The sequence below is a fragment of the Bactrocera oleae genome, chromosome 3 (assembly GCF_042242935.1).
Source record: "Bactrocera oleae isolate idBacOlea1 chromosome 3, idBacOlea1, whole genome shotgun sequence".
Classification (NCBI taxonomy): Eukaryota; Metazoa; Arthropoda; class Insecta; order Diptera; family Tephritidae; genus Bactrocera; species Bactrocera oleae.
In genome coordinates, this window is record NC_091537.1 from 10581644 (window position 1) to 10608900 (window position 27257).

General features: G+C 31.0%; 6 protein-coding genes across 14 annotated transcripts in view; 4 read left to right on the plus strand and 2 right to left on the minus strand.

Annotated features, from left to right (window-relative positions):
• Positions 1 to 63: 63 nt before the first annotated feature.
• On the plus strand, positions 64 to 5204 carry Vps39 (vacuolar protein sorting 39). Its single transcript, XM_014243777.3, has 9 exons — positions 64 to 217; positions 291 to 559; positions 620 to 823; positions 1011 to 1272; positions 1340 to 1599; positions 1672 to 2052; positions 2116 to 2636; positions 2710 to 3112; positions 3176 to 5204. Exons 1-9 carry the CDS (start codon positions 148 to 150, stop codon positions 3482 to 3484), a joined length of 2679 nt encoding a protein of 892 aa, XP_014099252.3. The 5' UTR covers positions 64 to 147; the 3' UTR covers positions 3485 to 5204.
• On the minus strand, positions 3741 to 5131 carry LOC106624101 (uncharacterized). Its single transcript, XM_014243781.3, has 2 exons — positions 4780 to 5131; positions 3741 to 4718 (listed from the first exon to the last, which is right to left on the minus strand). The coding sequence occupies exons 1-2, from the start codon at positions 5129 to 5131 to the stop codon at positions 3889 to 3891; spliced, it is 1182 nt and encodes a 393-aa protein (XP_014099256.1). The 3' UTR covers positions 3741 to 3888.
• A 100-nt stretch (positions 5205 to 5304) lies between the features above and the next one.
• mRpL27 (mitochondrial ribosomal protein L27) lies at positions 5305 to 6033 on the plus strand. Its single transcript, XM_014243782.3, has 3 exons — positions 5305 to 5467; positions 5529 to 5692; positions 5753 to 6033. Exons 1-3 carry the CDS (start codon positions 5404 to 5406, stop codon positions 5954 to 5956), a joined length of 432 nt encoding a protein of 143 aa, XP_014099257.1. The 5' UTR covers positions 5305 to 5403; the 3' UTR covers positions 5957 to 6033.
• Positions 6034 to 6386: 353 nt separating this feature from the next.
• On the plus strand, positions 6387 to 7672 carry RpL27A (ribosomal protein L27A). The gene is made up of 4 exons (XM_014243783.3): positions 6387 to 6480; positions 6747 to 7064; positions 7287 to 7422; positions 7599 to 7672. Exons 1-3 carry the CDS (start codon positions 6478 to 6480, stop codon positions 7413 to 7415), a joined length of 450 nt encoding a protein of 149 aa, XP_014099258.2. The 5' UTR covers positions 6387 to 6477; the 3' UTR covers positions 7416 to 7422; positions 7599 to 7672.
• Positions 7673 to 8142: 470 nt separating this feature from the next.
• Positions 8143 to 25340, plus strand: Cf2 (Chorion factor 2). 6 transcript variants are annotated; one of them, XR_011395656.1, is made up of 5 exons: positions 8146 to 10388; positions 10693 to 10871; positions 12206 to 12997; positions 19341 to 19430; positions 25085 to 25340. XR_011395656.1 is itself a non-coding variant. In XM_036370288.2 (4 exons), exons 2-4 carry the CDS (start codon positions 9175 to 9177, stop codon positions 12379 to 12381), a joined length of 1569 nt encoding a protein of 522 aa, XP_036226181.1. In that variant the 5' UTR covers positions 8146 to 8403; positions 9109 to 9174; the 3' UTR covers positions 12382 to 13226. The 6 variants fall into 6 exon arrangements, 4 of the variants coding, with proteins under 4 accessions (XP_036226183.1, XP_036226181.1, XP_014099253.1 ...); XR_011395655.1 differs by lacking the exon at positions 19341 to 19430; XM_036370288.2 differs by lacking the exons at positions 19341 to 19430; positions 25085 to 25340 and having other exon boundaries at positions 8146 to 8403; positions 9109 to 10388; positions 12206 to 13226.
• The window catches only part of smog (G-protein coupled receptor 158 smog), a 100994-nt gene continuing 98831 nt past the window's right edge, over positions 25095 to 27257 (minus strand). For 3 of the 4 annotated variants that reach the window (XM_036370272.2, XM_036370275.2, XM_036370271.2), the window contains exons 13-14: positions 27061 to 27081; positions 25095 to 25286 (exon numbers count right to left, since the gene is read on the minus strand). In XM_036370272.2, the coding sequence (XP_036226165.2) occupies positions 25095 to 25286; positions 27061 to 27081 (213 nt within the window). The remainder of the gene's footprint in view (positions 25287 to 27060; positions 27082 to 27257) is intronic. The other variant, XM_036370274.2, reaches the window with a different exon arrangement.

Here is a 27257-nt window from a genome sequence, read left to right on the forward strand (position 1 = left end):
AAATTTTTTTATTTTACAATTCCTAAATATATAAAAATAAATTTTGGTAATAACGGCAACTCTTAATGCTCGCATTTATCTTTCAATCATAATTGCATTTTGCTTTATCTGAAAATATTTGCAAAAATTAAATATAATTCATAAATAATGCATCAAGCTTACAATATACATAAAATACTAAAACAAGGTGTTCAAATTGAATCAGTTGCCGCCTATGGTTAGTAAACAAATATAAATGCGCAATATCTGCAGTACATAGATGTTGAATTAATATCTTCCATACGTTACAGATAACAATGTCATTCTTGGAACACGTAGTGGTCAACTTATTATGTACTCCGTTGGAGAGGATGGTGCTGTGGATATGGTAATGTTTAATAAAAACTTTAGCAAAAAAGCTATCGTACAGATGCAGGTCATACCAGCGGAACGTCTGCTTTTTGTGCTAACCGACAATGTAGTGCATGTTTGTGATATTAGTCAAGTGAGCAGTAATTTTACGTTTATACATAGTGCCACGGCCACTAAAGGCTGTACACTCTTCGCTTTGGACGTAAAGGTTGGTATATGCGTTAATATGCAACATGCATTTGCTCAATATTATAATATATTTTTTTAGCCTACAAAATTACCAAATGGCGAGATGACAACTGTTATTGGCATATGCTGTGCAATAAAACGTCAACTACAATTCTTTTATTGGAAACAGGATAAATTAAATACGTTTAGCTACAGTATCGAGCTAAAAGATGTACCGAAAGCACTTTGCTGGGTAGACGACGCTGTTTGCATTGGGTTCAAGGATGAATACGTCATATACAATGTAAGTGTGTATTTACCTATAAGCTAAAATTAAGTATTGTATTCAAATGATGTTTTAAAATTGTTATTGTTTTTGGTTTTAACTTTTAGAAGAATGAATTTATATATATTTTATTCTTTTTTTGATAGAAGATTAATTCCTACTCTATTTTTAATTACAAATTTACATTACAATAATATGTTTACAGATGCTCGCAAATAAGCCCGAAAAACATGATTTGATTGTGACTTCGTCCTCACACAATATGGATCCCTGTATTTGTCTTATAAAACACAAAATGCTGGGAATCTCTAAAGACCAATATCTTGTACCAATTGATCCTAGTAACTATGTCAAAACACCTGATGAAAAACTAAAGGCACACGGTGCATTGGAGGCGGCAGTTGGAAACACTGAAGCTAAGAACAAGCCCAATCCAACGATGTGGAGTAGTCATTTACTTGATATAGGTATTTATTACCATAACAGTAACTCTGTATAAAAATTAACATCTTTGTTTGTTTCATGTTTTGTAAGTTTGGGATGAACCGTATGTAATCGGTCGTGTGGCGAGTGGCATAGAAGTGCGCAGTATAGAATCCGGCAGCATTAATAAAGACACATTGGTTCAAACAATTCCCGAATTAAATAAAACCAAATTCTTAGTGCGCTCTTGTAAAGGTACAATATTTGCAGCAGCCATTTCAGAATTATGGTGTATACGTATGGTAGAAGTGTCGACGCAGCGTAAGATTTTGTTGCAACAAAAGAAATTTCAATTAGCCATTGGCTTGACGGTAATTACCTAAGCTTCTTTAAATGCGTTCAAAATTATTAACAAGTAAAGAAATATATGTATTTATATGTAGAATATATCTGAGGAGCCAGATGATATGAAGGCAGCAACAATACGCGAAATACACATGCGTTATGCACGCGAGCTGTTCTGTAACAATCAGTTTAGCGATGCAATGAAGGAATTCGAAAAAGCTGCAGCTGATCCATATGATGTTATACGGCTGTTTCCAAATTTGCTACAGGATCAGACACACAAGCCGACTGAAGTAGCCGTGCCCGCACCACCTACACCACAATTAGAAGAAAAAGATATGGAAAATGCGCTGTTAGCCTTAATCGAATTTTTGGCATTAGCGCGACAAAAAGAAGTGGTGAAACTGCGTGACACTAAAAGTACATCCAAATCATTATTATCTATCATCGATACAACGTTATTGAAATGCTATTTGCAGGCTAGTTCTTCTAAAATAAAATATTCAAATTTTCCTAAATCATGAATATTTATTTTTTTACAGACCAATGATTCTTTAGTTGCACCTTTACTACGCTTGAATCAATGTCATTTGGAAGAGTCGGAGAGAACATTGAAAAAGCACGACAAAATATCGGAGTTGATTATACTATATCAAATGAATGGCAAGCACAAGAAAGCTTTAGAACTGTTAAAAGCTCAAGCTTCGGTTGAAGGATCGAGCCTTTATGGTTATGATCGTACAATTAAATATCTACAACAGCTAGGCAGTCCGCAATTGTCACTAATTTTTGAATTTTGCGACTGGGTGTTGGCGGAAGCACCCGAAGAAGGCTTACGTATTTTTACGGATAATTTCATTGAAGTGGAAAATTTGCCACGTGCTAGTGTACTCGATTTCTTACTTAGCCGCCATAAGGCCTTAGTCGTCCCATATCTAGAACATGTAATTAATATATGGAAAGACAACAATACCTTAATGCACAATGTATTAGCAAAACAATATCGCGAAAAAGTGCACAACTTGCTCGAAGATGTAAAAAAAGGTGAAACGACAGCAAAAAGGTTTGCTTTACTTTATTTAAACCGTTAACAAATTGTTTAATTTAAATAAAATATTTCTATATATTTTTACAAGTGATGCGTTGGAAAATTTGCAGAAATATCGTGAGAAGTTGTGTGAATTTTTGAAGACCTCGCAGAATTATTCACCGGAAGTTGTACTGAAAGACTTCCCTACAAATGAACTGCTGGAAGAGCGTGTATTGATCTTAGGACGCCTGAAAGAGCATGAAAAAGTTTTGGCGATATATGTGCAAGTGCTCGGTGATGTACCCAAGGCTGCAGCATATTGTGAAGCAAATTATGAAGACGACAAAAACATTTTCGTCACGCTCTTAAAGACACTATTAAATCCAGCTCGACAATCTCCATATGAAGATGTTGAACTACATCCAGATTTTTTACGGCCAAACGAGGACATCATATTGGATTTGCTAAATAAATATGCGGAAAAAATCGATCCTTATGTAATCATACCGGTAAATAATTTAAGTTATTAACTTTAAATGCGCATACTATTACTTTGCATTCATTGTAAACAGTTGCTGCCTGATGATATGCCAGCAGAGTCCTTATGGAATTATCTAGAAATTGTATTGCGTACTGAAATCGCCGAAGAACATGAAAGAGAGGTAATGATTGGTCTGCTCAAAGCTGAAATTAAACGTGTGCGAAAAGAAATACGCGCCGAGGAGAGTAAATACGTTGTGCTAACGGAGTTTACAGTGTGTCCACAATGTAAGAAACGATTTACAAATCCACCCTCTTTTGTGCGTTATCCCAATGGAGAAGTGGTACATTTATCTTGTCACGCTAAATACGCTCAGTCTAGCTCAACATCTAGTAGTTAGATATTTAGCACATTACATTAGTATAAATTGTTAATAGTGTATATATACATATATATTTTATAAGTTTATTTAACCGAACACTTACATTTTACATCCACTTTGTTATGCTTCCACTTATGGACAACTTATGAATTTTAGTTAGTAAAGTAAAAGCAGTGTTCTAGCAGTATCGTCAAATTATATTAACTCTGTTGTATGCTAAAAAACGTGTATAACGCCCACCTAATCGCAATGCACCCTAATATACATATATCCATTACTATTCGAGAAAGGTTTTATTCTGTTATAATAACAACAATAAAATTCAAAAGTATAATATAAAACCAATATGTTACGCTTAAAATTTCACAATAATAAAAATACTTATTCAAAAGGCATGTTTCTTAGAATCTTGATATAACTCTTCACTTCCATGATTGCGGTAATAATTGCTCATAATCAATGTTTGGAACCTGAAGTCTATCTAATTGACAAGGCAACGGTTGTGAACTCTTATCATGGATTAAGTTTCTTATTAGATAAACGACTTCTAAGCTTAGTAGATCCTCTTGAAAATCAAATACTTTGTTCAATAAATCTTCCAAATGTGTATTCCATACGCCGCGCAGTTGTTGCTTCATTGTATCGATGGCTTTTGGCACACATTGAACCATATTCGATAACACACGAATAGCATAAACGATCCGCAGGCGATTAGCTATGCTTACAAAATCAGGAGTTGTACACAGATTGCCCAAAATAAAATCCATTAAATGATGTGTTTGTTCGATATTTAATTCACTCTTGGGATTCACTATATCAGCATGAAACATAATTTTTAAGTGATATTCAGCGGCCACGCTAATGCGACATTTTTTTATCATATTGTCTTTTATAAAAGTTATATCCTCTTTTCGAGCTGCTCGATGTTTGCCCATTACCAAAATTTGTAAACAAACAGCTGCGTCTTCCCTAAATTCATTTGCTATATTCTTATCACCGGATTCTATATATATAAAAAAGAGTTTAGGTACTATGTCCAATTGTACTATGGTTTGCGCTGCTTTTGAACTGGTAGAAATAGTATTGGCAATTATCCAAAGAGATGTACGTTTTAAGCGCTCATCAACACTATCCAGACATTGAACTAAATTGCGACCGGCCTGGTCTATAATTTTTTCACACAACGGTGCCTCACCAAGTGATAGGTTACAAAGACATTCCAGCGCGCCGATTTGACGCCCCGAATCGATGCCTATTAACAATGCAATTTATAAGAGAATATTAAATATACGATTATATAACAGTAAACCAACCAGCAATTTCTTTTACAATAACTTGTAGAGCACCAGGCGCTTGAAAGAACAATTTAATATTATTCATACTCTGAAGAAATGCTTCACTCAGTTTATGCATCTCCTCCGCCGAAGCATGTTTCCGACGTGTAATTCTCGTTATTAAGCCATTGATATCTTGTTCCGTAATTTCGTTTAGCTCTTCCACTTCTTCCTGAACTTCTCCTAGGCCAAACCGTACGGTGTCTGTGGTCCTGACGCTCTGCTCTTCCCGATGTTGTTGAGCAAATTGCCTATTTCTATCGCGTATATGCTCTGTAGGCGGCTGTGCAGTAGATTGCGAAGTTTTTGACTCATCAGTATCTACTTCCATTTTAAAAACAGTTTTTTTAAATACAGAAATTAAACAATTAATTTACGTGTTACCGTTACTTTTTGTAAAATAATTTTTTGCCGCTATATTAAAACCGATGCCATATATGCAAAAACAAACAAATAAAACTGAATGAGGGCAACCCTATTAAATGTAGATCAGCTGAAAATGACATATAATTTTACGTTGTGCTGGTGGTTGTAGGAGATTACTTCTTATCGAATCATTGCTTACTTTTTACTTTGTATATATATTAAATAAAGTAGAACACAATGTCCTTTACTATAATGCAAAAGTTGTCATTGCTTAGCTTGAAAGCAGATCAACCTTTAATAAGTAAATAACTCGTTTGCTAAAATTAAAAGTGCTTAACATATTATTTGTATTTATATGACAGCAACCATACGTAACGCCAGCAAAAAGACCGGAGGCAGTACTCGTAATAAAAAGGGACACGCTAGACCAAAACATCGTGGTTGGCGTGTCCAAGACGGACATTGGGTTTCACAGGGCACTTTACTCGCAACACAATTAACAACTCGTTTTCATCCAGGCATGAATGTATATTATATTTAAAAAACTTATTATGTGTATGTAGATATATTAACAACTTTTATGCAGGTTGGTTTTGGTAAAAATGGAACTCTCTACGCAATGGAGCACGGTCGAGTATACGTAACATGTGAGCAGTTGGATCCGAATTGGGATCATACATGGGTGCAAAGAAACTACGCTGGCCGTGAGGGGCAAACGATATACAAGAAGTTTTTCAATGTTATTCCAGAACCTCAACACCAACGCTTTCGTTTAATTGAGGAAGTTTAAAGATGTCTTTATGTTTTTCGTATTAATATCGTTATAATAAAAACAAATAAAACAAATTTAGAAACGATGATGAAGAAGTAACATTTTTTATTAAAGAACTTCTTTTAATATAAATATTTTATTCCAATATCCTACTCTATAATAGGAAAATGTTTACTTATGTTATGAATTTTTTTTTTTTGATATCAATTAGAAAATTATATTAATAATATTTTATATATCTTATTACTATATGCATTAGTTAAAAATGTTTTTACTTATTTACTTACTTTGCACAGTAAAATTTTGTATACCGAATAAGTTGTATTTATGTATATATTAGTAATATAATAAAACGAATTCCCGATTTTTAATGAAATTAAATTCAAAATTGGATATTTACCTAAATAGTTAAAAGATGTAAAATCAACCCTGTAAGCGGAAATCAAATAACGCACTTGTAGGACTATGACACAGTGACAGCCAAAATGGGCAGCCAACTTAACTTATTTCTTTATTTCGTTCTTTCGTAAAGTTTCAAGATGGTGAGTGGACGTTGTAGTGTGCTTGGCTGTCATAATTAACATAAATTTTCCATAAAAAAGATGCATTCAAAAAAGCAGAGTTCAAAAATAAAAATATTATATATATTCATAGTGTAAAAAATGAAAACGAAACAGATTTTATGTTGATTTGTGCATTTAACCTCCAAATGAAATTGTGACAGCCAATGTACATTTTGTCGATGTATATTACAAACCAAACACGTGTGCCCTGAAAATAAATAGTTATTAAAAATGTATATTTGTAGTCGAACATCAAAAGGAAGAAGACCAGAAAGCTGCGTGGTCATGTGAGCCATGGTCATGGTCGTATTGGCAAACACCGTAAGCATCCTGGTGGTCGCGGTAATGCTGGTGGTATGCACCATCACCGTATCAACTTCGACAAATACCATCCTGGCTACTTCGGTAAAGTTGGTATGAGAAACTTCCACTTGCGTCGCCAACACAAATTCTGCCCAACAATCAATTTGGACAAATTGTGGTCTTTGGTCGGTGCTGATAAATTAGAGGAATTGCAAAAGGAGAAGAGCAACAAAGCCCCAGTCGTTGATTTGGTGCAATTCGTAAGTTTTTTGTTTTAATATTAAAATAAATTGCAGTTTAATTCCTGTTTAAAATGAAGATACATTCTAAGGCGTCGGGCGGACTGAATGCGACCGTACAATTGCTCTCCCCATGTAGCGAAAGCCTTTCAGATTAAACAGAAATTTACTCATTAAAATACATTATGTATTTTGGAATATTTAAGTGCAATTGATTAAATTATTATTATATTCTTTCTTAAGGGTTACTACAAATTGTTGGGTCGTGGACATTTGCCCAAGCAGCCCATTATTGTTAAGGCCAAATATTTCTCAAAGAAGGCTGAGGACAAAATCAAGAATGCCGGTGGTGTCTGCTTGTTGAGAGCTTAATTTTAAGGTAAATATTTACATTTTTTAAATTAGTTTCTCAAATACAGTGACGAGTTAGCTAATGCGTCAGACTTTTGCTGAATGAGTTTTGTTCTACCATAACTGAACTGAGTATTTGAGAAATTAAAAAAATTTGTCAGTATTTAATAGACAATTTGTAATAGGAATCTCTATATATTTTAGGTTCTCTCCAATTTACGTGTGACCATCAAACGTACGGGTTTTATAAGTAATAAAAAAATTATAAAAATAGAAAATTTGTGTTTTTATTGGATTATTTGCATAGTTTAATATGTTATGTGCATTCCTACTTTATATAAATAATTAAGCAAGAGTTGCATTTTACACTGCTACAACATTGAAGACACTGCTTGAATTTGGTTTAATCTAAACATCAACGAATTGTTCTAAGGGTGCCTCTTTTTTGGAATTTACTTATAAAATGTACGATTCCCATAAGTAAAGGATGATACATGTGACAACATTTTAACCATTAAATTATTGAAGAAGTCAATTAAATATATCACTTGTTGTTCAGGGGCCTAAAAACGAGCATTCTTTGTTTATGTTTCGACGAATTTGACTTTTTTGCATTATCACATTTGGTAAATGTATGCACATAATATACATGGTAAAATAATTACCATACTCATTTAAATATGGTTCCAATCTCTGTGGATTCCATTTGACGTATTATTTTTCAACATCAGTTTCGTAATTCTACTCTGGCAATGCTAAGTTTTTGGCAGAACAAAAAAGAACCCAAAAAGTTTTCATCAGTTCACCGAGATTTTCACTTTCTGGTGTATTTAATTTCTGTTGACCATTTGCGCTTTATAGTTACTCAAGGGCAAAATCCAAGTCAAAAGCATCAAAATATTGTCAGTGATTACCAAAAAAGGATGAAAATCGAATCTTTTGACGAGTAGGCGCAAAAATAGCTGGAAGTGTGTGGAAGCACCGAATCAACGACGGAATCCGTCTGTATGTAAGTGTTGTGCAGCAGTTGCAAAGAGCAGTGTAGAACGGAGCGCTAGTGGAAAGAGGTAGTAAATTTGTCCGCTGCGTTTGTGGGGGGCAAACGGTGGATGAGTATACAGCAGCAGCGACACCAACAGCAGTCGTCGCCATAAAAGAAGCAGCAGAAAAAGCGCGGAGCAGTGACAAAATTGCGTCCGAAAAATGCGAAAGTAAAGAAAAAGTGAAATTCCGAAATTGGAATTAGTAGCGACGACAGACAACGACAAACGAAAAAAGATCGTGGAAGGATGATAGCATGAACAAGGGAGAAAAAGTGATATAGAGTAGGAGTCAAAGACAAAATTGCAGAAAATGCAAAAAATCATTGTGGAATGAAAAACGAATGGAATACCATTGTTGAAGTTGCAAATCGGTTACGCTAATTAACACTTTGCTTTTTCATTAAATGCAAATCTTTGCCGCGCGGCAATTGCATGCTACTGCTGTAGGTAAAAGGGGAGAAAAAATACATACATAGGTGCTGTCATATATTGTTGCGCGCTTGCTTACCACATTCGCCCTTGCCTCGCCTACGTCACAATCAAGTGAACGAACAACACCACTAATTGTGCTTTCGCGCTTTAACGCATTATTTCTGTAGAATTTTCATCGCATTTGTTGAAACGTTGCTTTGTTTGATGAAATTATGTTGAAATCGTCCTCTAATGCACAGGAACTGCGGCTGTCCCGACCAGAGAGCACAGTACCACAATCAACAATTACATCGGCAGCCGGTACCATGGACACATTGAAAACATCATTCCTACCAAATCTAGCAATGGACGGCGGAGTTATTACATCGGCTAGCTTCTGCCCGATGTGTGGACAACAATTTGAAAGACCTCAGCATGCTCAAGAGCATATGCAATTATGTCATGGTATATCGGCTGGCATGATTGGTGGCGGCGGTGTTATTGGTGGTGGCGGTGCAAGTGTTGGTGTAGGTGGTTTGTTGTTGGGTGGTGTTCCACAACCTAATGCACCTGTCACTGACCCCATGAAAATCGAGTATCCCTGCATGAGTTGTGAAGAGAAATTTGGTTCAGCGCAAGAACTGGACGAACACCATCGTATAATACATCAATCAACGGCGTTCTTAGCGCGTTGTATGGCCTGTGGCATTTATGGCATTTCATCGGTTACGCTGCACGAAGGTGATGAGTTTAAGTGTATGCACTGTGGCTCTGTGAGCACAGCATCAAATATGACTGCGCCACAGCAACCACCGTATATGGATCAACCTGAACCTCCGCAAACGCCAGAGGAAATGCCTTCTATACCGCCTGAGGAAATGAATACTATACCACCGGAAGAATTGAATTCTAGACAGAACCAACAGCAGCAGCAAAGACAACAACAGGTGCAGCAGCAACAACAGGTGCAACAACTTCAGCAACAGCAACAACAACACCAACATCGACAACAACAGCAACAACCGGATTTGCTTGAACGCCAGCGACAGCCACAACCTGATTTGCTTGATCAGCAGCAACAACAGGTGCAACAACAGCAGCAGCAGCAGCAGCAACAACAGCAACAACAACCACCGCCGCCACAGGCAAATCAACAGCAACAGCAATCAACTCAATTGAAAGTACCGCCCTTAACCGTAAAATTAAATAAAAACAGCAATGGCAACACCGAAGGCCATCCACATGTGATAATCAAGGAAGAACCTCTTGGCATTAGCGATGGCAATGGTGATATAGAGCAGGCCTCAGTGCCGGTGTATACGATCCAGCAACCGGCTGGAGCTACCAGCGTTGTAGTTAGCACTGCAACTGCTACCGGCGGAGCAAATGCGACCGGCACAACACCAGCAGCGGGCAGTACCACAGTAGCTACCCCAGCAGCAGGAAACAAAGTGCGTCATAAATGTCCAGAATGTCCGAAAACCTTCAAAACGCCCGGCACATTGGCAATGCACCGCAAGATACACACTGGCGAAGCAGAGTAATCATTGCACATTCATATTATTATATATGTTAATTTTATATAATAGATTTATTCTTGTTTGTGTAGAAACGCTTTGAACGAAATTTCTCATAATGAAAAACATAAAATTGGTTGGTATTTTCAAAAATACATAAGACGGCCATTTGAAATTTCGAGCATAACGTATTCTGCATGTCTTAAATGTTCAATTATTAATCTAAATGTTTGTTTCGACAATTGTGATATATATTAACTAATTTTTATTCTGTTTTCTATCTGTTAACCAAAACAAAAAAAAAAATCGTCGTTTGCGCCCACGCAGCGTCACGCCCAAAGAACGTCCCTACACGTGCTCCTACTGCGGCAAGTCATTCACCCAATCGAACACCCTCAAACAGCACACGCGCATTCATACAGGTGAGAAACCCTTTAGATGTGGATATTGTGGCAGGCAATTCACTGTAAAGGACTACCTGAACAAACATTTAACAACTCACACGGGTGAGAGAATATAGTATATTTTGCAAAAATCAATCAACCAATCAGTCAGTCAATCAATCAGCTCAAACTCAGTTCAATTCAATCAATCAATCAGTCAAATCCACTCAAACCACAAAACCAATTAAAAATCAAACCACAAATTCAAAACCAAAAAACAATTCAAACTATTCTCAGCTCAGCTAAATGCAGTGTATTTTTTGAATACGTTATTCTAAAGAAAAACAAAACAAAAAAAAAAACAATTATCTAGAAATTCAAATTCCATATCTAAATATTTATTTTGAATGTCATTTATTTTCATTTAAACTTGAAAGCTATTGCAAATTATTATTGCGCGCACGTTCACGACAAACAATAAAATTCCATCTCATTGTTTGCTCATTTTTATTGCAAAATCAAAAAAAATAAAAAAATAAAAAAAAATGATGATAAACTGTTATGATGGCCAATAGCAGCGTATAAAAGTTTATAAAAAAATACAAAACATTCCGAATGTAAATAGCTTACTAAAATTCGCTACGAATTAACTCTTGTATATTTACATGATGATGATGATTCCCAAACATATGCTTGTTACAATTGACATATTTGTTAGCCATAACAACTCCCTATGTTTATATTGTTTTATACTTTCTTAATGTGCAATTACCATATCCTGGTGTGAAATGTAGTGTTTAAATATGCAATTGTAAAAATAAGTTAAAAAGTAAAACATATGTAAATAGCACTAATGTTTTTCATAAATTGCCTTCAATATATTATTTTGTAAACACACCTTTGCAATAGAAGTTAGTATAAATAATAGCTTCAATTGTCCATCATAGCAGCGCCGCTGTGATCACATTCTAGCAGCCTGTGATCATTTCTAAGCACTCGCTTATTAAACATAAGTATATACATATATGTAGTTATTTGTCCGCCTATTGCAGCCACTAAGCCACCACCCACATCACAACAATTTCGCATTTCCCTCCATCTCATCAAACGTATTGTATTGTATTTATTGTATGATTACAAAAACAAAAAAATCATGTTGAATTTTTTTTTTTATTAAAAATTTCTGCTAATGCCAGAGCCTAAAATTTTGATTTGTTGAACTGTTCGTAATTTTGTTATTTATTATTATTTGTTATAGTTTGTTATAGTTTGTTTTATTTGTTAGTTCAACAAATCATTGGTTATGGCCACGCAGCTGACTGCATATACATATTATATTTATCATCTATAAATATAGCTAATGTTTACATTTTTCCTTTTTCTATCTGTATCTATTTTGCTTACATCGGCTGCAAATATGAAAATATGCAAATGTGCAAATATGAATGCTGATGCAGGTGAGAAACCGTTTAATTGTATCTACTGTGAGAAACGTTTCAGTGTCAAGGATTACCTCACCAAGCATATACGCACACATACCGGTGAAAAGCCATACACCTGCCCCTATTGTGACAAGCGTTTTACACAGCGCAGCGCGCTAACGGTGCACACGACAAAGTTACATCCACTCTAGGGAAGACCGATTGGCAAGGGTAGCCGTGGCCGTTTGTTAACATAGTCTACGCTAAGTGATAAGATGGTGTCAGCGGCTGGTGCCGGTATGGCCGAGACGTTGGCGACTGCGAAGACAACAACTGTGACAGCAGCAACAGCAACAACAGCAACAACAAATACAAATCATACAACTGCAACAATCAATTTATCAATTAATCAGCTACAACAACAAGAACCACCATCACAATTACAACAACAACCGCAACAACAACAACAACAATCAGAGGACGTAACAACAAACAAAGAACTCGACTTTGTACTGCATTCGATCGGCCTGTAGCGTTAAACATGTTCCAGGCATTGCAGTAGGCCACGGCAGCAGTTGATAATGAAATGTGCGCGCTATAGGAAATGCAACAAAAACAAAACGATAAAACAAAGCAAAAAACGCCAAGAAATCTATATAGAATTGTAGAAAGTTAGAAAAAGAAATGATTACGCCAAGAAAAAAACAATAGATTTGGCGACGTTGCTAAAATAAAAAGACGGAAACGCAAATTCAAGCAACAATATACAACAAACACAATCAGCTGTAACTAAGTAAAAGCGTATGGCGGTTAATTATGTATAATGATGTAAGTGTGAAATACCAAAATGACAAAAAATCAAATGCAAATGAGGACATGTAAACAAGAACAAGCAGAGTTAAAAAACAAAAAAAAAAAACAAAAAATTATTTAATATACATATATACATATAATCTATTAGTGCTAAAGTTTAGTGAAAATGTGGGACTACCACCGTCTAATTGTACGAGTAGTTTATTAAATGCAAAGTTCAAATATATACATACATACATACATACATATACACATATATTTGAACTTTTTAACATAAAACTAACCTAAATATAATGATAAATTTAATGCTTAATGTTTCAGGTTTTTATTTTTAATTTTTGTAATTTATAAAAAAGCAAAGTCTTACATATACATACATACATATAAAACTAAACATTTTTATAATGCATTATTGCTTGTTTCGTTACCGAGCTGTGTTGATATCCACTTAAATTTGTCACTTTTTGTATTGTGCATTGCTTGCTTTTTTATTGTATATTTTTTGTGATTTTTATAAGCATTTTATAAATGTGCTTTTTGAAAAAATTTTAAACATACATATATATATTTAAACAAAAATATGCTTGCTTGTAAAACGAATAACCGATTTCAATAAACAATTTTAAATTTATCAGCTGCCTAAATAATGAAATAAATGCAGTTTTCTAAAGAATTGCTGTTATTTTAAATTTCAGTACTTTTATAAATATTAAAATTAATTTTATAAATATTAAATTTGATTTTATAAATATTTAATTAAATTATTTGTATTAAATTAAATTTTGTAAATATAAAATTTATAAAATTTGATTTTATAGTTATTACTTTTGGTTTAAATATAAATAAAATTAAATTTTATAGTTATTACTTTTGGTTTAAATATAAATAAAATTAATTTAAAAAAATTTATATTATAAAATTTATAATATTGTTTTTTTAATTTATAAAACTTTTATAAAATTTTTATTTATTTATAAAACTTTTATAAATTTTTTTTTTAATTTATAAAACTTTTATAAAATTTTATAAGTTTTATAACTTTTACAATTTTTTTTTTATAAATTTTATAGTTATTAAATTGAATTGTATAAATATTTTGGTAAAACCAATTTTATAAACATTAAAATTGTTTTGTTAAGCTGGTTGCAAGTTTTAGTTTTTTTTTTGTTTTAACAAAACTTGCGTTTTTCTAAAAAAATCATATATATTTTAAAATTTTAGCTCTACCTTAACGCACAAAAATTTTACAAACTAAGAGTAACATTGCATAATTGTGTAAATATATTGTCTAAAATTTATTTATGAACCATTTTAGTGTTCTGAGACATTAAAATATTGAATAATATGTGTTTTTCGTATAATGTATGTTAAAAAATTTATTCTGCATTATCTTTTTTTTTTTATAAATTCTGTAAATATACATTTTAGTTATTTAGTTTTTTGTAATGAAATTATTGTAAAAAAATGCTGCTAAAGTAATGTTGCGAAAAATATTGAAAATGTTTAAACATTTGTTGGTCTCGTTTAAAATACATTATAATATTAATTCATTTTTTACGAACAAAAATTTGACTTGAGCATCATTTTCCGCCTGTGAAACGTTCGCTCGACTTTTACTGCAAAGCCTTGTCTAAACAAAGCTATTCTTTTTTAAATTTATTGTTTTTATTTTTTTTTTTCAAATTGAAAATATGTGCGTATGTATGTATGTATTTTTTTTATTTAACGAATTTTTGTTGTGCTTTGTTTCGAGAAATTATGTTTAAAAAATACTTGACTGGCAACGAAATATTTTTTTTTAATATTCGTTGAACAACGATTAAAAAATAAAACAAAATAGAGTGACAAATATAGCAAATTTCATTTCGAACTGCTTCAACATTTATTCAACATTTGTCTCTTGTTTAGCATATGTGCATAAATTTGCTCAACATTTTTTGTATAACTCTTATAACTTAAGTGATTTTTGCAAATTGAATTACTTAAATATATTTTTTATGCGCATTGACTGTAATGATACATACACACATATATACATATGTCACATATGTATATAAATACATGTAAGATTTATTTTATTTTAATTCCTTTTCCAACAACAGAGCGGGATCTCTGCTGGCTTTAAATACTTAGCTTTTTTTTTTACTTTGCTCTTTCATATAATTTTTCATTAATTTTAAAGTCAAAAGCTTTTATAAAACGTAGTTTGATAAAAATTTTTTTTTTAAATATTGTGTTGAACATTTTTGTCTACCATTTTGATATTTGTTATATTCCTTGCGTATTTTTTTTTTATTCATAACTGAATATTTTTAAAAGTTTCTCATTATTTATGAATTTTGTTACGATATAATTTCTAAACACTTGTGTGTATATTTTTCGCATTTTACGTTTATATAAGTAGGAGGAAAGCAATGAATTAAGATTATTATGAATAAAAATAAATGCAATTGTAACAGCTTTACACTAAACAACAAATAAAATAACAAAACAGCTTACGGCAGCATACTAATCGGCGTGCTTGCGTAATAATTTTTCGCAATGTGCAATAAATGCAAATAGCTACATATATACAATATATATATATATATATATATATATATACATACATACATAAAGAAAAAACAATATTTGTAATTTAGACTGTAAGTGAAATTTTAAATGCAACAACAAAACTAACAAGTCAAAAACAGCAACAAAATACCCTTAAAATACACTAAAAATACGATAAACTCTCATTGAAGCGCAATGATAAAACGAACATAACTACTAACATACAACAACAACAGCAACATATAAACATATACATACAGTGTAACGGTAAATAAATCACATAAAGAAATAAAAGCAAAAATTAAAAATAAAAATAAAAACAACAAAAACAGTAGATTGTGAAACTACAACCAACCATTTTATGTAAATTTATACACTCGTAGCACAATGATTGCATAAGTTGATACTAAAAAAAAACCAAAACTAAGCAAAAACTTAAACTCAACTAACATTAAAAGAAAACTGCAACATATTATGTAAACTAAAATATATTTATAATGACAAACAAAAATAATAACAAGTCACTTGTGGGCAGGCGAACAAAGTGCGTAAGAATGAAGAGAAAAAAACACACACATTTTAAACAAAAGTTTAACGAAATTGTAATAAATTCAGATTATATTACATATGTTAAGCTTACAACTACTTTAATATATAAGTAAAAAAAAAACAAAAACAAGAAAAAAAAGAAAGCTAGTTAAAGTCTAAGACTCACATGAAATTTGCAAAAGAAAACAACTACGAGTAAAAAGTCTTTCAAAATCGATTTTTAATTGTCAAATGTAATGAAATAGTAGTAGAAAGCAATCGATAAAAAATTAAACTTAAACAAAAACACCAAAATCAGACTAAGAACAAACGCTTTTGTATAACTACCTAAACCTGCACCAATTTACTGTCAAAAAGTAAGCATTAAAACCAAAAAAAAACACAAAAAAAAAACAAAAAAGACAAAAACAAAGAAAGCAAAGTAAAATGTAAAATTAAAGGAAAAACAAAGAAATGAAAGTAAAAACAAAAAATTAAGGCAAGAAATAAAAAAAATTAAAGCAAAATATAATTAAATTTAAGCAAAAGTGAACATAAGCGCAATCCAAGCACAATTAGCGCCAATTCAATACACTTTGAGTTGGTCGGCCACTAGCGGCCTACCAGGCAGCAACTAAAAACCCTACAAAAAAAAACCAATTTCTGTATACATATGACAATTTATTTTGACTATTCAATGCCATTTGCCGATTATTCGTAATTATTTTACGAGCAAAATTAAAAAAATAAAAAACATAAATTACCAAATTTTAAATTTCACTTTTAAATGCACAACATTAGCGTTATGTAAAATTAAAAACAAAATACTTGCAAAACGAAACTTAAAACATTTTTGCATAGTACATACATAATTATGATTATAAATTGTACATTCAAAAATTATTGTAAAACAAAGTGAAAAGAAGGTGAATAATTATGTGTGCGACTACTTCATACGAAAGTGCGAAAAAATACATTATAATAATAAAATATAAATAAATGAATATATATATAAAAAAAAAACAATTAACATAATGAATGAATGAATGTACATGTAAAAGATGTGCGAGCAATAATTTAATAAAAATATTTCAGTAGAAAAGAAAAAATCGCTACGCTTATTATTTATTGAACACCCTACACAGTTGCTACGTAAAACGTATTGGCTAATTATTTGGCCAGCACTGTTGCAGCGGCGCCTAAAATTATGCAACATACCTTGCGCATATTTCACGACAGCCACTTGCTGCGCATTTATGCGCGCCTGGTGGAAAGTGGCATTTTTAAGAAACAGAAATTTGTGCCGCTGCCGGCAGAGCGCAAGCAGCGCCGTCAGCTGTGCAGGATAACACACACCACTGTAGCGCCAAGATATGCAGCTAAAATGCGTGTTTTTCGTATAAAATGCATGTTTTGAGTAAAAATCAAATTAATTTATAATTTAAATATTATAAATTTTGCATTTTATTTTAGATATAAATAAATTATTTTGCTAAAAATGTATAAAAAAGTAATTCAAAATACTTACTTTTATTGTGAAATTATTGCTTTTATGAGGAAAATAACTGTTTGTTTTTATTTGTATTTATATTGTTTATTTATTTTTAATGCTTCAATATTTAATCTCATCCTGTTTTACATACTTTTCGTTCTTTATTTTTATATAGTATATGTATTTATGCTTACATAAATACTTACAATATGCTTGTAGGTATTTTACATTTTATTTTTATTGTTGCTATAAATATTTATATGCTAATTAGGTATGTATGTATGTATGTATCTACATAATGGTCAACATACATATACAATTTATACAATGCCAAATAAGTATGTATGTATGTAGGTATAAACTATGAATTTGTTTATATGATTTTGTGTATACAAAAATTACGTTTATATGTATGAAAAGCTCAGATTTTTAACAATATTTTTTGTTACTTAAAGTATAAAAAAAATTTAGTTAATAGCGCAGCAAAAATATTTTAATCAGCTTGTTAGAAACATTATTTTTAAGTAAATACAATATAATTGTATTGTATTGAGTAGTACTATTTTTTAAACTTATCGATAAATTCTCGGTGCCTTCTCAATAACAACCGGGAATATGAATTAAATGTAGCAGTAGTGCCGGTTTCAAAATATTGCATTATTAAATATTTTTAAAACACAATATCGAAAAATAATATTATTTTAATATTAAATGAGCTTTTTATATTTTTTTTTAAATTTTTTTTGGCCATATGATTTATAAAGATTTTTTTTTGCGGTAAAAAACATAAAAATAAAAAAATATTTTTGAAACCCAAAATCGAAAAATAATATTTAAAAATTATATGTAATAATATTTTTTTTCAATTTTTTTGGTAATATAATTTATAAAAAAATTTTTTGCGGTTAAAAACATAAAAATAAAAATAAAAAAATTTTTAAATCCCAAAATTAAAAAAATTATAATACTTAAAAACTGTTGTATATATGTTTAATACATTTTTTTTAATTTTTTTGGCAATATGATTTATAAAGATTTTTTTTTGCGGTTAAAAAAAAAATAAAAAAATATTTTTGAAACCCAAAATCGAAAAATAGTAATACTGAAAATCTATGTAATATCTAATAGTAATATGAAAATGTGCTTATTACATTTATTTTTTAAATTTTTTTGGTAATATAATTTATAAATTTTTTTTGCGGTAAAAAAAAAAATTTAAAAAAAACAGTAAAACAAACTGGTTGAATGGATTTCAAATATATTGGTGTTACTAACTAAACAATAACGACCAACAAAATAGGGATAGGAAATATTTTTGAAACCCAAAATCAAAAAAAAATAATACTTAATTTTTTTGGTACAATAATATTGTATAATTTATAAAAAAAATTTTTGCGGCTAAAAGCAAAAAAAAGTTTAAAAAAAATCAAAGATATTAAATAAAATGGACGTCTACATTTCTAAATACACATCTTTTATATACTCGTCCATATACATATAACTAAATAAATATAATTCTGCCATACACAAATCCATAGTTGCATTTAATTTTATGTACATATGTATGTATGTATGAGTATAATGTTTCTTTCATAGTTTTTTACTTAAATAATATAATGGTTTGCCATTTCATAATGTATGTACGTTACGTATGTTTATAATTTATATATATTTTACTGTTTCCACTTCTATGGCTTTTCGAAAATAACTACTTTTAGCAACTTAACACATAATAATTATTATAATTGATTTTTTTTTTATAATTTCTTTGCATATATATTTCAGATTTCTTCCTAAACTGCTATCACACTTTAAAAGAAGAAAATGTCAATTTTATACATTTCCTTTGCCACAAATCTTTTTTAAGTAATATTCGTGAGTTTTTTTTCAATTTTTATTTTTTTTTTTTAAGTTTTTGCATTTTTTTCTAACGCCTCAACTGTAAAATGCCAATTTATCTACACAGTTTGATTTGCAGTTTGTTGTACATGTTTTTTAGTTTTATTATATTCGTTTTTGTTTATAATAGTTGTTTTCTACTTCTTGCTTGCTTGGACTCATTTTCGTTTGCTGTTTAGACTATTGCATATGCATTCGTGTATATTTTTTAATGATTATATATATATATCCATACCATATATGTATATATATATGTATGTATTTTTGAAAATCTAACTATGTATGACTTTATGTGTGTATATTGATCACTTTTTCGCCTATTTTAATTCTACAACATTCGTTTATGTATATAACACCAATGTATAGGTATTTATGTTGGTTTTTGTTGTTGGTATGTACGGCTAAAAAGTATGAGTCTAAAACATTTAATCAAACAAGTTTCTGCAGTTCTTCTGTTGCTTTCCTCAACTGCAGCGGTGTCTATGTATATTTTAAGGTCTGTACAAATGTATGTATGTATGTATATAAGTTTATATTTGTATGTATATATGTATGCTAAATGCAAATTTAACATTTTTGATTATATTCTATGAGTATTTCAACTATTTAGTTATATATGCATGTATATATAATATATATATATATAGATTTGAATAATTCTTACTGTGCGTATTTTTAATACCTGCACGGTTTCCAACTAAGCTACATACTAAATAAGTATGCCACTTATTTTTTTTTTAAATTAGTTTAGCCATTTTTGTCTCCCTTTACGCTAAATACGTAAGTATGTACATTAACTAATTATGTATGTATGTATGTTTGCAAATATTTTGTTTTTCATTAATTACGTTCATATTTGCCCACACTTGCCGGCTAAATTTGTTCAGTATTTACAATATTTTTACACTTAGTGGACACTTCAGAATTGTACGCTTTTTTGCTTGGGCTCACCTTTTCATAGAATGCAAATATTGAATTCGATCTTAACGAAATAACCAAATTAAAGCGCTTTAAATCATTCTGAATGAATTTTAAGTGAGCATTCAATTACTATAATACTTGGCTGTTAATTTAAAAAAGCAGTGACATTTGAATTTTAATTGAAAATAATTTTAACAAAATAATAATTATTAATAATTTTATATTATTTTTTTAATACTTTATAATAATTATATAAATAACATTACCAATAATTATTTTCTTTAAATAATATCAGAAAATATTAAAAACTAATAAATAAAATAATTGGAAAATATTAATAGTATATATAATAGTATTGTAAAAAAAATCGACACCCTGGTGCTTACGCTTTAGAATCTTTTTATGTACAAAAACAACCGCTGTTACAAAATTTTCCGAAAATTTTCGATTTTAACGCTGTTTGGAGCTTATCGCGTACCGAATGGTAATCATTATCTATTTTAGTAATTCTTTCTGAAAGGAAACTTCTGAAAAAACTTTTAAAATATAACAGTAGGAAATCTGGTCAGTTAAGCTGTTTCGTCAAAACAGTATTTGAAAACAGTAAAAAGGTGTAGAGAATAACAAATCAGTGGAGCTGATGATCTAGACTGATTTGCCTAAAAGAGACATTAACGGATATTCATTATAGGCAGCTGAGTACAACGTCGAAAGGCGAAATGGTCTAGAAGGTCATGAATAAAAAAAATAACAGCAGATTCGATCAAATCTCATGATTTCTCACACAGTTTTTTTATTACGCTGATTTAAAGCCCATGGAATTGTTACCGCGAAGCCGTATTACCTCTATGTGGGTGTGTTCGGAATGATAATAAAGCTTGTTGTTGTTGTAGCGCTTATCTAGTCACCGCTTGGGTGGTAAGGTTCATGTTGGTTATCATCGCAGTCACTCAACGCTAGCCACAAGAAACATGCTGTTTCGACGGGGTCGGACCATAGGGAGAGGTGTGTTGGGTGAGTAGTATTAGCTGGACATGTCGGGGTCAATTCTGCATAAGTAGGAGTTTAACTTGCTGCAGTATCCTAAACGAAGTTGCGCAAGCGTAACTCTAAATTCTCAGAGAAACTTGTTGTTGTTATTGTTCTAGCGGCAAAAAAACATTCCCGAAATAATTTCGACTGCTCCCACGACAGTCGGGTCTAAGTAACCGAAACGCAGGCGGATTTTTATCCAGCCAAAAACTGTCAACACGGCATCATTTCTCTCGGGACAACTCGTGCTTCTCGTTTGCAATGGGTGGTAGTTGGACGCCAAGTACACCATTCATTGAAAGGGAGTCGGTAAAGGTGTTGATGGCGGAAAGACTTCCTAGGAGGCGGCTTCTCTTCAAGCAGACGACTGCAGTGATGGTTTCGCAGAAAAAAACTCGTTGCTTAATGAAATCGATTTATCTAATAATAAAGTTTCTGGGACTTTCAGACACGGTCCCAAGTTGCTGGAGCAACGCACATAGCTGGTGGTAGATTACAGCTACTAAGTTGGTGCTTGAAATACAAAAAATACTTGCTTTTATAAAAAAGTTGACGAAAAAAGCTTAATTTCAGAAATTAAAAAAAAATTTTTTTTAATTTTAAATAACATTAATTTTATAGCAAAGCTGCAAGATAAAGTATGTTGATAACTGATGAACGTTGGAATGAATAATTAAGTTATAGCGCATAAAAAATCCAGACTTTTGATAAAATTAGCCGGTTCTTAAACCATGTAACCAATATTAAGCAATAATTTCAGGACTTTAGTTAATACAAATTGAAAATGTTTATTACTTTTAAAATAAATAATGGATTTTTCCTAAGGAACAAAATTCATTTCTAGAAATTGATTAAAAAATTAAAAATTAGAAACTAAAAACAAAATTTATTTAAAAAGTGCTAAATGATCAAATGTTTGCATATTTCAAGGCGCCCAGTCTTACAAAAAATATTCAAGCTTTGAAGTATGGTTTAATTAAGCTTCGCATCATGGAGCTTTTTTCGGAAGCTTATATACAAAGTAGCACATGCATACATGTACATGTGTGTATTTTTGAATTTGTATTTTTTTATGATTAAAATTATGCAACAACTGGTGTTTTTATGAACTCTGTATAATCTTGCTTATTCAACAAATTTAACAACATCGCGTCTATAATTATTTTTTACATTTTATTTTATATTATTTGCATTTTTTAGCTTGATGCAGGAGCTTGCATTGATGTTTTAGCAATTTTGCTTAAAAAATTATATTATAAAAACGGCATTTTTCGAAATACACTTACATATAGACATATGTAAATGGATTTACAACGAAATTAAGCTCACACATATACAGTTAACATGTAGATATTATGACTATAAGCTCCAATTTTACAACTGATTCGAGTACTGTTTTGGCTTTTCAGTTAAATTGTGCACACATACATACATGTGTGTGTGTGTATGTATGTGTAGCATTCATTAATTATTGTATGCCATGTTTAAAGTATTATCTGCGCTATATTATAGGACTAATAGTATTTGAAGCTTTCATTAAGCACAATTCGCTCAAATTAGTCTACGGTTACAATTACATACAGACATCAATATTTTTAGCATTTTACAGCGAGATTTGTGAAGAAATCGTGGTGGAAGAGGCAAATTATATTAGTAACTATATAGCGACTAAAAGCAAAGTTGAGGAACTAAATTAATGCAGTTAGTAATGGCAGATTTCCCTTTGGAAAAACATTGTTTTGCTGGAAGGTATACCTCATTACTGTTATTTCTTTATTTTGTTTCTTCTATATTATTGCATATACTATAATATGTAGGCTCTATAGAGGCGCGTCGTGTTGGTAGTGGGACGAAAAGTTTGTAGCTTTTTAAGCTCCGAATTTTTTTTTTCAGAAAATTTTTGTTTCCATCAATTTTTAATACATTTTTCTACAGCATTTACACACACACATACATTTTATGTCAACAATTTTAAATTTCTAATACTAATTGTTCATCTTCTATTTTAAGTTTGTGCAGTTTGTTTTGAGTTTCTAAAAAGTGCTTAAGTTACCGTAACAACTTTCAAAAAAAATCATTGTAACTTTTTTTGTCTTCAGCACAATTCTAAAGTAAATGTTTTCATTGTTTTCTACAGAGGTGGGCTTTGCTCTTTATATTGTAGCACTTTCTTTTTACTAATATTATTTTATTTTATTTACCGCTATTATTATTTTTTTTTTATAGTAAACCATATATCCATTATTACTTGGTTTTTTTCGTCTAATGCGTGTCATACATTTTGCTTAAGATTTCGTTTATTTGCAGCAAAGAATAAAAAAATTATATATACTTTTTTTTTTAATTAAACTTTTTCCCATTAGATTTTAAAACAACTTGTCGTTGTAATATAAAATAAGTCACAGTTAAACAAGGATATAGTCTAATTGCTTATGAGAGTTCACGAAGCTGAAACTAATGAAAGTCCAAAACATATGAAAGCTTTACCCACGCAGAGCGCTATTGAGCTTTCGCTTGAATGTAGAAAAGAGGGGATATATAGATTTTAAGCGACTTGCTTTAGGGGTTACATGGGTTTTGTCGAGCAAAAAAACGGCCTATTTTCAATTTTGTTTTCATATAAAAAATAAAATATTTTATTTAAACTTTTTATTGTTCCGAAGATACATACTTGATAAAGATTTTGTGAAATTTTCAAAGAAAATATTCGAAACACGTTCATTACGACGTCATTTCCGGCAGTCCCTCGGCAAAAAGGTGTTTCCGCTTTGACAGCAGAATTTTTGACAGGACCAACAAAAGTAAAAAACAAATACGTTGAACTAAGACCATTCGGTGAAAATTTCTCGACGTTTTTTGTTTTTTAAATAGTTGTAATTAAAAGAAGATAATTGTAATTGAATTCAATACCTTGTAAAGGATATACATATTGAAGACCTATGTAAAATTTCATTAAGATCGGTTGAGTAGTTCGTGATAAATCTTGGCAACCGTGTTTAAAAACAGTTTCGAGAAAAACGCGTTTAAAGTTTTAAGTGAATATATAGCTGACCTCCAGTGCGCAACTTTTCAAGGCTGCATCTCCAAAACTATTGCTGGGATCAACTTGAGAATTTAGGACAATATTCTAGAGATGTTATAGAATTAAATAACACAGTAAAAAAATTTTTTTTTTTTTGAGGACGGGAAACTTATTTAACCCCTTAAGACGAAAAAGCCGATCACTTGTAAACTGTTATATATACTTGTATATATTAAATTTCTGCAACAATTTATATTTCTTCTATTTCAAAAAAAAAATACCGCTACATTAAACAATGGTAAATAGATAATCGTCTTAGTACAAAATTTACAAAAAAAAATATAATTTATAATATAAACCGAGCATTTAACTTATTATTATAAATACTAATATATGTATAACTGCTTACCTTCATAAGTGCGTTTATAACTATATGTCTGTATGTACATAATGTATTGGTTAAGTTTCAGATGTTTAAAAATATTTCTGTTTCATGTTTTTTCAAAATTTTCCAAAAACAAAAAAAAAAGTAATCATCTCGTGCCACCTTCAAAATCCTTTATCTGCATTTATTATTATCACTTCACGCGATTTTAAATTATTTACGATTTTTCTTTAATCACTTCTTCATGCTTCTTTCACACCCATGTTGTAGACTTTGTATTTCACTTCGAATGCGAGACGATTGAGTGTGAAATGGCGGAATGTGATAGCATGGAATGTGAAATGCCCGATATCTCTGCATCGGTCGGGCCCTCTACACTGCACACTGAATCTTCGGGTGTGCGCGATGGTTCGGCTTCGGTGATTTCAATATCTTGATGATGTTTGTTGCTACGGTGTTTGGCACTTAGAGCCTGAAGTTGTAAAAAAATAAGTAAAATAAAGTAATTATTATATATATATATGTATGTATGTATATATGATTTTTTTTTGAATTGAGTGGTAGTTAATACTCGTAAGTATGGACATCTATTAGGCGTACTGATATTGTGCTGATATGATTTTCTTTTTTTTTTTTGTATTATAAAGAGTTGTAGAAAAGATGTGCGTTTACATATATGTACATACTATGTAGACAAAAATCAAAAAAATATATTTAATAATGTTATAAGTTAATACGAGCGCATGCTTTTCGTGCGTTTTCTAGCTTCAAAGCATTGAAATTATACATGTACGTAAGTATGTGTGTTGTTAATGGTTGTTAGAAGTGTAAAAACCAAGTTTCGAATAAATCGTTGGAATCTACATAATGATTTTTTTTTTAATAAAAGGAAGCTATTTGGGAAGGGTTTGTTCACATCTATGTACATACAAGTGATATTTTGTAAGATAACGAGGTACATTATAAAGATTTATGTAGGTATAAAAGAGGAAGTCAGTGTCGAAAGTGTGCGGTGGGCGTGTGCTTAGCTCTAATGGTTACGACGCCGAGTTGCGTTAATTGATTGTTGGTATGCTGACACTACATATGTGGTAACTATTGTATATACTCTTGCTATAAGAAGACTCTATAAATTCAAAGATATAGAATTTTTGTTAACGCTTTTTAAAATCCGTTGACTCCATCGCAGTTTTAAACTTTGCGCTTTAAAACACATGATTGGCTTTACGAAGTCTGACATAACCTAAAAATCTAATGCAGCATAGGTTTCTCTCTATTTGTCTTTAAAAGAGAACACATTTTATTTTTATATCTTTAAGAGGACGTTTCTTATAATCAGATACCAATTAAAAAGCGAATTGATGACTCTTTTCTGCTGAATATTTTACATTCACAGAAGACAATAATATTAAAGCCTTGTCAGCATCTTAAATAACAACAACGTAACTATATTTGATACAGGGGTAAGGAACGCTCCTGTTGTTGTTGTAGTAACAACAGAATTCTGCCGAGTTGGCAGTGCTTAGCCGAATAAAAATCCGGCTCCGTTCCGGTCATATAGAACCGACTGTCGTGGGAACGGTTAGGAACGTTTCTAGTTCAGCATGGACCGACGGTCCTTATTTAAAGATTGTCAGATAATCAACGTTCTCTATTGGGCAATGTTTTATGCTTCCACAGCTACCAGAATCCAAATTTTTTTGTCTGTGTATATGCATATATATTAGTTTAAAAGTTCCCGAGCGGTCTTTTTTTATATTTCGACAGCTTCTATCACGCTATGACACAAACCTGTTGCTACAGCAATGGATTTCAACATAGTATTCCAAATATGCGTCTTGAAAGCTTTTGAGATCGTTAAGAATTTTAAGGAATTTTTCCACTTTTACTTACAGGGTGCGAGGGTTAAAAGTTTGTGTTATATCATATAAAAGAAAACACGTTTCTATACCTCCTAGTACAGTCTTCAACACACACTAACTCACAGCACACATTTTTATAGAAGGATTTTTGGATTACACACCAGTTATAGTTATATACAGAGTACTAGGGCACACCGAACAGATTTACAATTATATTCACACATTTAAGAGAAGATCAGGAAAGTAAGGTGGGTTTGATGTGGGACAATACGATTTCAGACCAAGAAGTTAATTAAAGTATGGGAATATTGCGGGATTTTATTCAAATTTGTTATCTACACAAGAAGGAGAGATTTTGTTTGATGTGTTTAGTTCGGTTCTTACCTTATCTTTGCTTCCTTTTTTCTACATGGTAACGAAATTAGTAACGAAAACATTTACGATAAATTAATAATGAATGTTTACAATTAATAATGAATTGTTTACAAAATAATTACAAAAATGGGTATTGATGAAGTTTCATTTATAAGCTAACTATGTATTATACATATATGTATTATTATATTATATATATATATATA

Coding starts and splice junctions, on each gene's coding strand:
- Vps39 (XM_014243777.3), top strand. CDS start 148: ATGCATCAAGCTTACAATATACATAAAATACTAAAACAAGGTGTTCAA. Junction 560..619: donor TCTTCGCTTTGGACGTAAAG/GTTGGTATATGC, acceptor ATATTTTTTTAG/CCTACAAAATTACCAAATGG. Junction 3,113..3,175: donor ATCCTTATGTAATCATACCG/GTAAATAATTTA, acceptor CATTGTAAACAG/TTGCTGCCTGATGATATGCC.
- LOC106624101 (XM_014243781.3), bottom strand. CDS start 5,131: ATGGAAGTAGATACTGATGAGTCAAAAACTTCGCAATCTACTGCACAG. Junction 4,719..4,779: donor TATTGTAAAAGAAATTGCTG/GTTGGTTTACTG, acceptor CATTGTTAATAG/GCATCGATTCGGGGCGTCAA.
- mRpL27 (XM_014243782.3), top strand. CDS start 5,404: ATGTCCTTTACTATAATGCAAAAGTTGTCATTGCTTAGCTTGAAAGCA. Junction 5,468..5,528: donor AGCAGATCAACCTTTAATAA/GTAAATAACTCG, acceptor TTTATATGACAG/CAACCATACGTAACGCCAGC. Junction 5,693..5,752: donor GTTTTCATCCAGGCATGAAT/GTATATTATATT, acceptor ACTTTTATGCAG/GTTGGTTTTGGTAAAAATGG.
- RpL27A (XM_014243783.3), top strand. Junction 7,065..7,286: donor TCGTTGATTTGGTGCAATTC/GTAAGTTTTTTG, acceptor TTCTTTCTTAAG/GGTTACTACAAATTGTTGGG.
- Cf2 (XM_014243778.3), top strand. CDS start 9,082: ATGTTGAAATCGTCCTCTAATGCACAGGAACTGCGGCTGTCCCGACCA. Junction 10,389..10,692: donor ATACACACTGGCGAAGCAGA/GTAATCATTGCA, acceptor GCGCCCACGCAG/CGTCACGCCCAAAGAACGTC. Junction 10,872..12,205: donor ACATTTAACAACTCACACGG/GTGAGAGAATAT, acceptor ATGCTGATGCAG/GTGAGAAACCGTTTAATTGT.